Source organism: Lacerta agilis, chromosome 7 (genome assembly GCF_009819535.1).
Source record: "Lacerta agilis isolate rLacAgi1 chromosome 7, rLacAgi1.pri, whole genome shotgun sequence".
Classification (NCBI taxonomy): Eukaryota; Metazoa; Chordata; class Lepidosauria; order Squamata; family Lacertidae; genus Lacerta; species Lacerta agilis.
The window spans coordinates 27,389,923-27,405,388 of record NC_046318.1 but is presented as its reverse complement, the minus strand read 5'-3'; the positions used below and the strand labels follow the sequence as shown (position 1 = coordinate 27,405,388).

At 42.9% G+C, this 15,466-nt stretch overlaps 1 protein-coding gene across 2 annotated transcripts in view; it reads left to right on the top strand.

Moving 5' to 3' along the window:
* The window catches only part of JARID2 (jumonji and AT-rich interaction domain containing 2), a 181,371-nt gene that overhangs the window by 146,799 nt on the left and 19,106 nt on the right, over nt 1–15,466 (top strand). For both annotated transcript variants that reach the window (XM_033154636.1, XM_033154637.1), the window contains exons 6-7: nt 4,594–4,823; nt 11,823–12,846. In XM_033154636.1, coding sequence (XP_033010527.1) covers nt 4,594–4,823; nt 11,823–12,846 — 1,254 coding nt within the window. The remainder of the gene's footprint in view (nt 1–4,593; nt 4,824–11,822; nt 12,847–15,466) is intronic.

The window sequence follows — 15,466 nt, the reverse complement described above, 5'->3', positions numbered from 1 at the left end:
GTATATGTTCCCACTCTTACCTGTAGTATTGGTTCCAGAAGTTGGCATTGACGGGGCTCTACTTGACACCATGGCATATAAAGCCGTTGAGGGGTGGGATCATGCAAGGAATTGGAGCGAAGTGTTATCTCTGTGCTGTCATAGATTGGCTAGAGGCAGAGGAGTGGTGGGAGGCACCAGGTAGGGAGCCCCAAGGGAAGAAGGCTCAGAGCTAGGGGATTGCTGATGGGACAAAATGGTCAGAGGGAGAAGACTGGGAGGAGGAGGTGTCAGGAGCTAAAGACGTACCAGGGTTTAGTAAGCAAGAAGAGTCTGTGGCAGTTCAGTCCAGAACCAGAGGCTGGAGAGAAGTGGAGCCAACAGAAAGAGATGAGGCAGGCTGCTGAAGAAGCCCCTCCTTCTGCAACCAGCTCCCTTTCCCCTGGTCTCCCAGAACCCAAGAGGTATGAAGAGGGCAGAGCAAAGTCAAGCAAGATGACGGAACCTCTCATTGCTTGGGAAGGAACCAGTAGAGGAGGAGCCTTATGGAGTTGTGGGAACTGAGAAGGCGAGGACCTTCAGTCCCCACAACTGCCTCATATGGGCAAGATCTACCAATAAGAGTTGCTATGCTCTCCAGGCCTGGCCTCCTGAGCTGTCTTGTTTCTTTGACTAAAGAGTTAATTTCACTGATGCCGTGTGAGTTATTGCTGGCCTGCTCCTGGCACCCGCTCCTGACACCAGCGCTTGATTCTCTCTGCTATTTTAGTCAGATGAAACTGTGCAGATGCTGAATTAGTGCCTGGCCTGGATGAGTAGCAGTGAACTGAAGCTGGATCTTGGCAAGGCACAGGCACTGTGGGTAGATGGTTCCTGGATTCTTGTAATTAGTATTTAACCTGTTCTGTGCACAGTTACACTCCCTGTAAAAGAGCAGATTTGCTGCTTGGGAATGCTCCTAGCTCCAGCTTTGTCATTAGAAGCCCAAGGGTTCTTTAAGGCATTAGCTTTGGCTGGTTTGCCAGTTGTGACCATTGCTGCACAAGGTATTATTGGCCATGGTGATTCATGTTCTTGTAACCTCCCAGTTTGATTACTGTGATGTGTTCTATGTGGGGCTGCCCTTGAAGGCAACATAGAAGTTTCAACTAATGTAGAAAATGGCTGCCAGAATTTTAAGTGGGATCTAGGCATAGCCATACTACACTAGTCATATTATACTAATCAAGAACTACAACGGTTGCCTGTTTATCTCAAGACCAAATTTAAGGTGCTGATACCCAAATACTGGAAGGCACACCCCTTCCTTTTCTAGACTGCCTCTCTTTTGAGATCTGCTGCTGAAGCTCTATCCTAAAGGTAAAGGTAAAGGGACCCCTGACTCCAGTTGTGTCCGACTCTGGGGTTGCGGCGATCATCTCGCGTTACTGGCTGAGGGAGGCGGTGTACAGCTTCCAGGTCATGTGGCCAGCATGACTAAGCCGCTTTTGGAGAACCAGAGCAGCGCACGGAAACACCATTTACCTTCCTGCTGGAGTGGTACCTATTTATCTACTTGCACTTTGATGTGCTTTCAAACTGCTAGATGGGCAGGAGCTGGGACCGAGCAATGGGAGCTCACCCCGTCGCGGGGATTCGAACCGCCGACCTTCTGATCAGCAAGCCCTAGGCTCAGTGGTTTAACCCACAACGCCACCCGCATCCCCTAGCTCTATCCTAACTGCCTATTTAATTGGAAGTGCTGCAAATAACAATAAAGGAGACAGAAGGCACCTTGGTTATGCAATCCCCTCCCTTTAAGAATTGTGCCTGGCACAGACAGACATTACAATTTTTGCAGTGCCTGGTAAAGGCACTTCAATTTTTTCCATTCATTTTTACTTGTGTGATGCCTTAGACTTCTATATGGTTTTAGCTGTTGCTTCAACCTTGTGTCTTTATTGTATATTTTACTGTTTGTGATAAATATAACAGTGCTTTTTGTTCACTGCTCTGGAATCTGTTGGTAGTAAACAAGCACTTTAATTAAATAAATAAAACTCAATAAATGTGCACAACATTCACTGCAGTTGACATGTGGCTAAAAGAAAAGGGAGGAAAATAGTTAACCACTGTATTATTGTTTCATGATTGTTGCTCAACCGAAAGTACACTGTTTGGGAGCCTGGGAGCAGGACTGATCTATATTGCAATATGGATAAGACCCAAATGCAGGGTGTGATAATTTTTGTGGTTAAACTGTTTTCTGAGATAATGCTACCATGTTGGGAAAGTGGTGGGGCAGGTTTGTTTTTTAAAAAAATAATTCCCATGTGACATTGCCTTGTAGCATTTGACTAGCTCATTAGTTGGCCTGGGCCAGGGTAATGACAGTGTTGAAGTGTTTTCATTTGTTTTTAATCTTTAGCGCTCAGAAGATTCAATGCATACACAATGAGCCTGAAATGTTAATTGTTTGGTTTTGGCCTTGTTTTTTTTTTAATATTTAGAAATTCCAAACACAAACATTACATTTTTCCAGTGCTGTTTTTCTAGAAAAAGAGGTGCCGGAACTCACCATGAATGCCTCCCTTGTTCTCTTATAATTGCGATGGCACCCACCTGAGAGTTCCAGCAAGTTTTGGCTGAAAAAAAGCCCTGCATTTTTCCATTCCATAATCATTTTGATAACTTCCCGCAGAAAGATACTGTTGAGGAATGAGCATGTACTTAGTGTGTGACATCTTTGTAGAAACTACTGCTGCTACTCAAAACGTCATTCCTTGTCATTGCACTAGCTTTGTGTCCTCATGAGTCTGCCATGAAACCATTGGCGTTCCAGCTCCCTCCATGCCCAGCTCTGTTCTAACAGTGTGGACTGGAAAAGGATAGTCATTTGTGTTTGTGGTGGGTTTTGGCAAATCTTCTCTTTTCCTCCTCTTATCAGTGTGAAATATTTTGATACTTCATGTTCTCCTACAGCTGCAGAACTAAAGTCCCTGGTGAGTGTTTGTGTCCACAGACCAGAAGTAGCATCACTAAAAGCATGAGAGTTATACTCTTGCCCTTGTGCCCCCTGTGATTCTGCTGTCCTTTGGACATTAAGCAATCTGTTGTTTGAGAAAATGTTTCTCTTGGTGTCTGTCACACAGTTGAAAGTGCCCCATAAATGCTAGACATTATAACCACTACCACCATTATCAACATTATCTCAGAGAATGAAAGTGGCCTGTGGGTTGAGGTGGCTTAACCAGTAACCGACCCTTGAGTATGTATGCTACTTGCTTCATGGTAGTGATGGTCCACCCATCAGGTATGGGGCAAGTAGGGACACAAAGGGTCAAATAGAGGGTTGTGCCTACAAAGCCCTTCCCATAGTACCCTGCCTTAGTCTTCTGTACATCAAGGGCTGGAGAGAACAGTAAACAGAGCTGTCAGGATCTTCCCCAGTGCTGCTCATGAGTAACAACAAAGCCTCTTTTGAAAAACTGAAGCTATTTATTAAACATAGCTATTTACAAGCGGAGCTAGTCAAAAACATGACCGTTCAATCACTATCAGAATCCGGAAGTACATTCCTTCGGCTACCCGCTCAACACCAGATTTTCGGCAACCCTGAAACGATGTCTCCTGGGTCCTCTAGCCCCCATGCGCTGTGCCTGTGTCGGAATCTGTGGGCTTCTGTCCAATCTTGTCTGGCTGGTGGTGCTGGGTCTTTCAGCAGTGTCACGGAGCCCTTGCTCCACTCCCTCGTTTGGAGACAATTCCTGTGATAAGCTGGATGAGGAGGAGGAGGAGTCCATTTGCAAAAGGGGCTCGGGTTCCCTATAGCTTTGTGAGCTATCTCCCCTTGAAGAGCAGCTCTCCCTGCCCTGCTCCTGAGCAGAGCTTCCTCTCTCCCTCTCCTCGTGAGTAGCTGGGCTACTCCTGACAAGATATTTGAAGCTGATTGTTGGGATTTCAAAGCACCACATGGGATGAAAATGGGCCACCTGATACCACTGCCCACCTGTCAAACTTGGCCCACAGACGGTTAGGGAGAGAAGGATTTGGTGCCCACCAGTCAGATCCTGTTACCCAGCCTTGTTTTGTGGGATTGTGCATTGTCAGAGATAGCCAATATGATGCCCTCCAGATGTTGGGCTCCAGCTCCCAACAGCTCTGGTCATTGACCATGTTGGCTGAGGCTACAGTTATGGATACAATGCTAACTCTGCTACTCTCCTGAAGCTCCCTCACACCATTCCTCCTGGTGTTAGGGCAGTGTTAGACCATGCATGTCGCAGCTGCAAAGTTTATTTTTCTTGTACCAGAGCAGTGTAGGGGCTATGCGAAGTGTCTATCTGCAAGCAGAACAGACTTCCACTCTCATAATGATACTTCCACTTCTTCTCCTCTCCCCTGCAGCTCCCCAGATTTGCTCTGAAGGATTGGGGGACCACCCAGAACAGATTTGACATTGGGAAAGAGAGGAAGAAGTCCTGTTATAACTTTGGATATGACCCAAAGTATCAACTAGTCACTGCTGCTGCTTTTGTACTGTTGTTTTCAAAAGGAGTATGAACTAGAATCTGTGCTTGTCTTGTTCTTTTCCACTGCTTCTTCTGCTCACAAATGTTTCTTCTCCCTTCACAGTCTTCAACGGATCCAGCAAATCAACAAAAGAGAGAGAACATGTTCAGAAACACAGAGTCAAAGACACAACGCCAGGAAAGGAAAGAAATGGCGAACACAGGACTGAGAGTCGCAAAGACCAGGCTGCTGCTAATCACCATTCTTCAACAAACATGGGCTTTTCCACAAAAGGGCTCAATGCCAACAACCACCACACCCTTCATCGATCGGCTCAGGATTTAAGGAAACAGGTAGTGTGTGGTGCACCAGTTGGGACAAAACTGTCCAAATTTATCTTGAGATGTTTTGAGTTATGTTTAATGCTAGTTCTACGCAAAGTAGACCCATTTAAATTAATGAACATGGCCAACTTGGGTCGCCTGTTATGTTGTTACATTGTAAGGAAACACACACTTTATTACTGTGCCTTAGTTGCATGAGGGTTCTTCTTATACAGTTTTAAAATATCTGTCTGATTGGTTGTAAGAACGAATTCACATGACCGTGTTATTCTGTGGGACCAGGATAGCCCAGTCTTGGAAACATTAGTTCCATATAGGTTTCCTTCAGGACAGGGTCTTCTTTTAAAAAAAACAACACTATTTATTCCACCATTTCTCCAAGTGGAACAAGGTGCTACTTTCAGAAGATTCCCTTCCTACCCCAAATACATTATAAGCTTGTTTCTGGGAGGCAAGCTCAGCCATGATCAACATATCACACCCCCAGTTGACAGCAAAAGATTGAATGGCTACAGTTAATAAACACATCCTCAGTTTATTTCAAATTTACCAAAAAGGTTCTGTAGGGAAACTGCTGTGTCTGTGCTAAATTTCAGCACCTCAGAGTTTAGAGGTCCTTATCTATACAATGTCCGTCCCCCCCGCCTTTTGTTGTGCTCTTAATATCTATTTCTCTCTCTCTCTCTCTTTATGGTAATGATTCTTAGATATAGTGCCAGAAATCTCTAGTACCTCCATGAACCAACAGAGCCTAAAGCAAGGCTTTGTTTGGCTGATGTTTATTCAGCTGGAGAAGGCTTGGAAAGACCTGAATGCTTTTTGGCTGTTTGCCTATTGGCACTCCTTGTGGTAACTTCCCTATCCGTATTTAGCAATTAGGTCAGGAACCCCCAAGCCATGATTTGCCAATATGTATCTGCCTGATTTAGATCTTAGTAAATGTAAACCAATAGACAGCCCCTTGAGATTTGCATGCAGAACCAGAAGGGCTAACACAGGTGAGATTGACTTATAGGTCAGGTTCAGATGATCTCTCTCAGCATAAAACATGGTTTATGAAGCCAGAAGTGAGTGTTGAGACTGAGTGGCCCTGCTTTGCCTCTCCACCTCCTCTCCTTAAGCATCAGTTTCAGTGCTCTGCTACTGACTTGCATTAAGCCAAGAGTTTCCTGTTAGGTCTAAACTAGAGAACTGTGGCTTAATGTTAAGTTAACGAACCAGGTTAATAAACCAGGGTCAGGTCTTGGCTTTTTACCCTGGTTTATTAAGAGATATTAAGCTCCCCAGTTTGGACATTGCAGGAAACCTCTGGCTTAATACAGGCCTGTGAATGAGGTGGTGGAGCTAGCATGAAAGGTGCTGGACAAGACGGTTGGCCCCTGTGCTCATGGTTTATGAAGCTAGGAAAGATCTACCAAACCTGACCATAGTAGTCATATCACCATTTATACCATTTGTTCCCTAAAATTTATATACCTCTTGATTGTAGAAAAAAAACAACTCAGCTTTTCCTGTGTTCATTTGAACAAGTAGACTGAGCAGAATATGAAGGTAGAGGTTCTTTGCCATCCCAGAATGAGACAGCATTAGCAATATGATCAGAAATTCCTTATATACACACATATGTTTTCTGGATGGTCCACAAAAGCTGGGAAATAGACAGCACAGGAGATGTGACTCAACACAGGTATTTGTATGTTGTTAAAAACAGCAACAGGAATAGGGCCAGCATTGCAGTACAAACAGGGTGGAAGCTTAAGAAAAAAACAGGAAAAATGATTCCAGGACTTCTTCCTTCCACGTGCTCCCTCAGTTTCCTGCAGATAATCCGGCAAGCCACCTGTGCGAAAAGCTTTTGATGGCATTCCTAAAGGTGTACTTTCCCCCCTTAACTCTTAGTCTTCTCATACAATTGTATTATCTCAGAGATAGCAACACCAGCACATGCTAAACATAAACAGAACACTCAAAAACATAATACTGTAATGAAATAGTGGGGCAGACAGATAATTAAAAACCCTTTCCCAGGTCAGACAAATTTGGTTAATGTTGCTATATTAAAGGGATGAAATACCTTCTGCAATTTCCCCAAGTCAATCCTAGAAGTAACCTCTTGGTCACTATTCTTATATGAGTCTGTAGATAAATTCACTGTAGGGGTGAACTCCTGTAATGAAAATCCTGTTTTCCCAGTATAAAGTAGAAATAGGCACATAGAAAGATTTACAACTCAGCATTAGATCACAGCACTATATTTTATGTTCTTAGGGTGAATGTCAAATTATTAGTTGTGCCCAAAAGGAATAAATTTGTTGCCCGAGTCATCGCTCCATCCCCCTTTCTACTTTTCTATAATGTCTTTCCTGTTTTGTAGATCTACACATTTCTTTCTGCTGTGTGTGCTCTGCTCTCTCCATGCTTTTTCTTACTTTGCTCTCTAGCTCCTTTCTCAGTTACTTGAAAGGAGCGGAAACCTAACTCAAGGAGGCCCTCTATAGATTATGCAAGAAAAGGTCATACAATTGATGCAAGATTATGAGCTGGTCCCTTATATTAAGGGTTCTTTTCTTTCTTTCTTTAAAAAAAAAGTTTAAGAGAACGCTTAGCTTTTACAATCAAGTGTGAGAGTTGTGTGAAGACAGAATGTGTTCTACTTATCTGGTTGAGGAGAAAACAAAAAAGACCAATTGTGTGTGTATGCGCGCGCGCATGTGCTTCTGATTAGTTTAGACTGTGTAACAAGTGATAAAGTCTAATGATTGATCACTGTTACTTCTTCTTAAAATTAAATTGACTTCTTTCTTGTGTGATCAGTGTAAGCACTGCCTCAGGATGGAACTCTGGGACTAGAACCTCTATGGTGATCCTCCGCAGCCTGCAGTGCAGACATTTAATAGGCTGACTCACAAAGGTTGTGTGTTTTTGGTTAATGGGGGGAGACATGTCAACAGTAGAAAGGTAAGAAACTGCGTACTGCAATTTCTTTTGCTCTCTTCTGCACCTGGTACCCGGCAGGCTCTTCTAAGGCAATTTTATGCAAAATAAAGACCTTGTTAACAGTGTGAAATCTAGAAACTATTTAGCATAGTAGAGTCAACCCCCTGCCGACCAATATTTTTCTTCCTTATTATTGATATGCAGTGGACCTCATTTTTGGAGAGAGAGTAAAGTATCTGAAAAATTTCCATAGTAAGCAGATGGGAAAAATCACCAGCTGCTAAGTTGGTCCCAGTATTGTCTCCTCTTAACGTCACCACTTTGTTGAGGGGAACGTTCTGTTTGGAAGCAGAGATGGAAAATTGAGAATGTGCTCTCAGATACTGATATAGAATCACAGAATTGTAGAGTTGGAAGGGACCATGATGGTCCTCTGCAATGAATGTATATTTTTGCCCAACGTGGGGCTCAAACCCACCACCCTGAGATTAAGAGTCTCATTCTCTACCGACTGAGCTACCCCACAGTTTTCCTATGTACAGTTTTAGAAGCTTGAAAAGTGTGTATTTATAAAATATATGCACCCATGCAGTTTCTTAGCTGGCTCAGAAGGATCTCATTTGAGGTTTTATTGAAGTACTTTTCTGCACCTAATCGGTCATGATGGTTTGCCATTTCTAAAATTCTCTATGTGATATCAGAAGTTTCTGTCTTGGCAGTTTTTATTAGAGTTTACAGCTGGCAAATAAATCAAGTGTGAGAGAAGGTTTGTGTATGTGTGTATGTGTATAAGAGATAGAGCTTTCCAAGTGTCCAAACTAGTTAAGGAGATTCTGTCACTATATAATCTTACCCTATCCAGAAGGCTTTTCTTGAGGCTACAGCTAGTTTTTTTGAGACTGCTACTTTCATGTAAATCCCTTAGAGCAGGGGTGGCCAACTCCCAAGAGACTGTGATCTACTCACAGAGTTAAAAACTGGCAGTGATCTACCCCCTTTTGGGTGGTTCAGGTCAAAGTTATTTTGAAGCTCTCACCTAATGAAACTACAACCAACATATCCTCTGTTGGTTGAACCTAATGCTGACACCTGACTGCTTTTTAACATCCCACAACCATCAATAAACCACTGAGCTTAGGGCTTGCCGATCGGAAGGTTGGCGGTTCGAATCCCCACGACGGAGTGAGCTCCCATTGCTTGGTCCCTGCTCCTGCCAACCTTGCAGTTCGAAAACACGTCAAAGTGCAAGTAGATAAATAGGTAATGCTCCAGCGGGAAGGTAAACAGTGTTTCCGTGTGCTGCTCTGGTTCACCAGAAGCGGCTTAGTCATGCTGGCCACATGACCTGGAAGCTGTACGCCGGCTCCCTCTGCCAGTAACGCGAGATGAGCACCGCAACCCCAGAGTCGGACACGACTGGACCTAATGGTCAGGGGTCCCTTTACCTTTACCTTTTTAAAGCAGTGTTAAAATCTTTTTGATTAGCTGTGGCTTCCCCTTCTATAAATACTGTAGGCAGTTTGCTTTAACTGTTGTACATTATGTTTTAACAAGTATCCTATCACCTATGACTCTTTGAAGCAAGCAAACTTTCTGTTTTTTAAGAGTGGCTTAACGGCGTGTTTCAATCCCTTCTACAGTCTAGCAATATTTCAGGCCTTTGTGTCCTAATGTGCTGTTTCTCATTGGCTGGAAAGCAGAGTTTTATGCATTTACAGATATTTGCTTCTTTCTAGGTAGCCCTTCTGAGTAGCTTTCCTTGCTGAACAGCATCCTATTCCAAATAAACATAAGTGAAATATGTGATTAGGAGACAGGGGCATAGGAAGGGAGGTGGTGGTGGCAGTCCCAGAAGGTGCACGGCATGTGCGCCGCTCCAGGTGCCCGAGCAGCTAGCTCCGCTGCTGCTCAGAGAACGTTTCTGTATCCTCGGTAGCTGCATGGCAGGAATAAATTTGCCAGATGTGGCTTCTCATTGCCGCAGAGGTGCTGTAGCTTCCACACAGCTTCCTGCCACTGAAACTTTTGGGAGGCACTGGGTTGCCTTTTTTAATTGCTGGCAACAGTAGGAAAGAGAAGCACAGTCTTTGGAGAATAAGGGTTCAGGTTTATGGTTCCTGGTGCCACTAAACAAAAAATTGTACATGAGGCTAAACATTGCATATGCTTGCTCCCATTAATTCTTGCACACTCATTCAGCTTGGTGCTCTATTGACCAAATAATAAGCACAGTTGGAAAGATATGTTGCATGGTTGCTATATAATGTTTATTACTCCACTGCATTTTTTGGGATATCTGTTTACTGTCTTTTAACAAGTACTGGGCTTCAGCAGTTATATAACACAAAGTTGAAACATGTAAACCTGGTTTTTCTCTCCCCATAATAAATACATACATTTACAAGTTAATAATTAATAAATTATACAGTTATTAAATATTTGGGGGAATTCAACAAATGATAAATTGCAACAAATTCCCGTTGAAATAAACAAAACTTGTTAAGCTGTGGGTCCTCTCAGTTGCAACTATTTCAGGAACTTGCTGTTGAATAAAAACAAAACTGCCTAGCCATCAAACTTCTTGTGGGGGGTGGATATAGAATCCGCACATAACTACTGAATTACATTTTGTACCTCCTGGCTATAATACAATTCTGGAAGTGGGATTCTTCAGAGCCATGCTAATCTCTTGGGTGCATATTGGATATAATTGTGTGTGCACTTGTGAATCTTACTATTTTATGGCAGTTAGGTGGTGAGAGATTCTGGTAATTTTCCGTTATTAGTTGTTATTAAGTTTGCTTGTGTTTAAGTTCAAATAAGTTTAATAGGCAAATGAGTAGACACCTTGGTAGATGGGAATTGGTGGGGAAAGGGGGTTAATATTGGAAAAGGAGGATTGGTTGAAATGAGAAGCAAGGAGCATCAGTTCCCATTGGGTCACTCATTGGGGCTGTGTGCATGTGGCTCAAATAGACATAGACTGGAATAATTCCAATCTGGAATATGGAAACTTTTGCCCCAAAACAGATTTGAGAATTTGGATCCTTCCAGTTGTATATCGTTTGCTGCAGCCTGGCATCCTTACTTTTGCCCCTGCCATATTTTCAAGCTGTGCGTATTTCTGAACAGCAACAGTTTTAAGACCCCATCTGCACTATACATTGAAAGCAGTATCATATAAGATATATTTCATAGAACCATAGAATAGAATCATAGAATCATAGTGTTGGAAGAGACCACAAGGGCCATGCAGTCCAACCCCCTGCCAAGCAGGAAACACCATCAAAGCATATAACTTTGAGCAGTTGTGGGTCCCGTCTCCCACAAAAGAATCCTGGGAAGTGTAGCTGGGAATTGTCCTGAGACTCCTGTTCCATTCACAGAGCTACAATTCCCAGAGTTCCCTAGGAAGAGGGATGGACTGTTGAACCACACTGAGAATTGTCATTCTGGTGAATAGGGGTCTCTTAACAACTCTCTGCGCTTTTAACAAACTGCAAGTGGCAATGATTTGGGGGGGGGGGAGCTATGGCTGTTTAAAGTGGTATGACACTGCTTTAAATATGTAGTGCAGATGGGGTCTTATGCATCAGCATGCACGCACAATACATCTACAGAGCCAGAAAAGTTCAGAAATGGGAAGCAGTGACAGAAGGGAGGCATGGCAGTGGCAGGTCCAGGGCCCTGGGAGAGGGCGGCAGGCCCCTCCCAGAGTCAAACCACAGAACAAGCCATCATGCACAGCCTCATTATGAAGCAGAGACTGGATATAGATGCACTCTCACTCAGAGTAGACAGCATCAGATGACTAAAGATACACCCACACATCAAAGCTTTGTTTTATATTTTTGTCTTTATTTGCTTTAAAAAGAGACTGATTCTGCTCTCCACTGAGTGAAGTCCAAGAGGTTGTATAATGTGACTTAATGTTGTTGAAAGGCTGCAAGGCATATATTTTCCTCTCACATTGGTTTTTAGAGGGCCTGAGGCTTATTGCGAATTTTTACTAATTGGTTTCCCCCCTCCTATTTTGTCTCTTCTTCCTCCTGATGGTGCTGGCATCCCTAGGTTTCAAAGGTCAATGGTATCACTCGAATGTCATCTCCGAGTGCAAACACAGCCAGTGCCAAAAAGATGAGAGAAGTCAGACCTTCACCGTCCAAAACTGTGAAGTACACTGCAACAGTGACAAAAGGAACTGTCACATACACCAAAGCCAAGAAAGAACTGGTCAAGGAAACCAAACTAAATCACCACAAGCCCAGTTCACCTGTCAACCATACAATCTCAGGGAAAACGGAAAGTAGCAATGCAAAAACCCGCAAACAGGTGCTATCTCTTGGAGTGGCCAAGCCCAACAATACCGCTGTTAACGGTGTCAAGGTCAATGGCAAGTTGAACCAAAAGACATGCACTAAGGAGGTAGGGAGGCAGTTGAGGGAGGGGCTGCGCAATTCAAAAAGGAGACTGGAAGAGGCAAACCACATAGACAAAACACAGTCGCCGGCCAAGAAGCTAAAGGTCAGTGTGGCTGAAGCTCCAAGCAAAAAGGCGCCTGTGGAGAAGCCTTTGCTGAATGGCCACGTGAAGAAGCCTGGAAGTCAGGAAGTGCCACAGAAAAGTCTGGAAAGAAACAGGCCGAAGAGAGCTGCTGCTGGGAAGAACATGCCAGGGAAACAAGCACATAGCAAAACTGAAAATGCCTCCTGTGAAAATCATTCTACCTCTCAAACAGAGTCCTTGCACAAGCCACATGACTCAACGGGGAAGCACGAGAAGGTCAGCATCAAGTCTGGGTGGGCCATGATGGAGGAGATCCCTATCTTCAAGCCTTCCCCAAAGGAGTTCCATGACCCGTTGATATACATTGAGTCTATCCGTGCTCAGGTTGAGAAGTATGGGATGTGCAGGGTGATCCCTCCTACCGACTGGAGGCCTGAGTGCAAGCTGAATGAAGAAATGCGCTTTGTGACGCAGATACAACACATTCACAAGCTGAGCAGGCGCTGGGGGCCCAATGTGCAGCGGCTAGCCTGTATCAAGAAGCACCTCAAATCTCAGGGCATTACAATGGATGAGCTTCCACTCATAGGTGAGTGTTGTGTTGTGTTGTGTTCTTTCCCAAATTTATAGCAGGCTCCTATTTTGAGCATCAGTTCCTTCTCAGATTGACAGGCCTCCTGTGAAAACTGCAGGACACTAGGCTTCATTCATAGCTGATTCATAAGCCAGGTGCAGTGCAGGTGCATACTGAGCTGTTTCCCTGTTATGCTTCACTTAAACATGTTAATCCTTCTTTGCTGGCTAAAGAGAAATGTTATTTTGTTTCTCCCAGAGCAAAAGAGGCATATCTGCTTATGTTTCAAGCCTATGTTATGCCTAAAGAAAATGGTGTAGTCATGCTCATTGAAGTGTCCCCAGTCTTCATTACAGTAGTGTTTTCTGGTGTTTTCCTAGCAAGGTGTGTGTACCAGTGACGCACAGCGGTGCAAACAAGTTAACAATTTTGTTTAATAACTCTCTTCTCTTTAAACATTCCTCACACACCACCCCAGTCAACTTTGATTAAGTGATTATAGTTTGAATATCTAAATCACCAAAATTACAAATTTTCAACAATCTTCAGGCATTTAACAAATCTTGAATGATAAGCATTGAAGTCTAGTTTGTAGCAAGATGGCAGTTTCGTAAACTTTCTCAGCAGGTACCTCTGCTGTGTTTGATTATTTAACTGAATTGGTCGTTTGCTTTCTGCCATCAGATAGGATGCACATGGTAGTATGTTTTTAAAAGTGGCATACTATTTGGTGAAACAACAGTTCCCTTTAGAATACCTATTATTCTTTGGAACAAGGTTCCTTTGAATCTGCTCTTCCTAAGCAATTTAAAAATTTAATAAATTTGCTAGAGCTCCTGTTACAGTTGCAAGCTTTAATCAGTGTGATTGTGGAGGTCAGTTTTAATTGATGAGGTCAAATTTTAATTGCTAGGGCTGAGAGACGGCCACGGTTGTTTTATTTTTGAAGCTGATTTTCATTCTGGAAATTAAAAAGAAAATAGTGAAGATGGGCATTTTCTTCCAGGAATAAGAAATAGTGTTTTAAATTAACTGGCAAGTTGTAGTAAAAATAAATTGTAATTGGCAGCCTTTGACTTCAGTGGAATTTAAGCAGCCTAATGATAAGTAGGATTCCAGCCTTTATGATGCAATATTTCCTTTAGTAACTCCTTTAGCATATTGATATTTCAGTTGTATGAAACATTTATTAAAGCTAATCAATAAGATAATTTGTTAAAAGGCAATAGATGATAGTGGATGTGAAACGCTTTAGTTGTGAAACTGACCTTGTGTGTCTGATTAAAACTGTATGCATGTGTATATTTAGCCACACTACAGATGATTTAATGTTAGAAGAATGAGTGAGTCTTGGGCTCACACTTTCTTTGTCCTTCTCTGGCACAGCTATAGGACAAACTTGGAAAGTGTTGCTTCTCTTTTACAGTATCTGTCACTTGATATGTACTCTGAGACGAGATAAACTAAAGTTAATCTTAACTACCAATTCTTGAAACAAGCAAACTTCAAACCATAGTTTGTGAAGCTGGCTTGTTTCAGCTAACAGTGGTTAAGATTAACCTTAGTTTTTCCCAAGTTCTGCCATTAATTTCAGATGAAAGTGGAAACTTTTGATGTTCTGCAAGGGACCATGTGAGCCCAAGTACAGTGGTGCCCTGCTAGACGAAAATAATTCGTTCTACTAGTGTCTTCATAGAGTGAATTTTTCGTCTAGCGAAGCGGCAATGCAGCGCGGAGGTTTTCGCGCCGGAAATTTTTTTCCTGTCTTGCGAGGCAGCCCCATTGACTTTTTCGTTTTGCGGGGCAGCCTTCCGTTAGCGAATGCCGTTCGTCTAGCGAGTTTTTCGTCTAGCGAGGCATTTGTCTAGTGGGGCACCACTGTATTTGAAATGCTGTGTAAATGCCATTCCTTCTGATAGTTTTTATTTTATCTAGGTACAAAAGATGGTTCTCCCCCCCCCCTGCAAAGTTGAACTCAAAATAAACTTCCATTCCTTATCGTTATGGTTCATATATAACAAGCATGTTATGAAAGCCATTCTGCTGATCTTGAACATTTTACAATGAGCACAAAATCCGTAGCAGTCGCCTCCTTTTCTTAAGGGTCAGATATCATAAAATTGCTCAAGAAAAGCTACCAAGCCTCATTAAACCCAGAGTTGGTTTGGCCCTGTTTTTGTGTTGCCTGAAAGCACTCCTTGACAAAACATGGAACGGCTACTTTCACCTGCAGCAATAACGCCACTCTCTGTGCCACCCCTCCCTGCAATGACTTGCCAAAGTTGAAGCATTATTCCATTATCATTTTTTGTCTGTAAGAGATTTTGTCAGCTTTGTAAAGGCACTTTGACATCAGATAATGAGCACAAATTAATTACTTCAGGGGTGGGCAGAAGATAGGTCTGCAGGATCTATCGCTGAATGAGTTGCTGTTAAATATATCAGCAGCTAATTAGATCTGGCAAACAATTGACTTCCAAATGTTTACCAACAAAATGATGCCCCCCAGCACCAAAATCCCCTAAATTATGCTGCAGAAATTAAGATAGCTTGGGGTAACCAGAAATGGATTTTTGTGTGGAAGAACTGCAAATTCTTATTTTAGTTGCGGTACACAAAACAAAATTGGAGACTC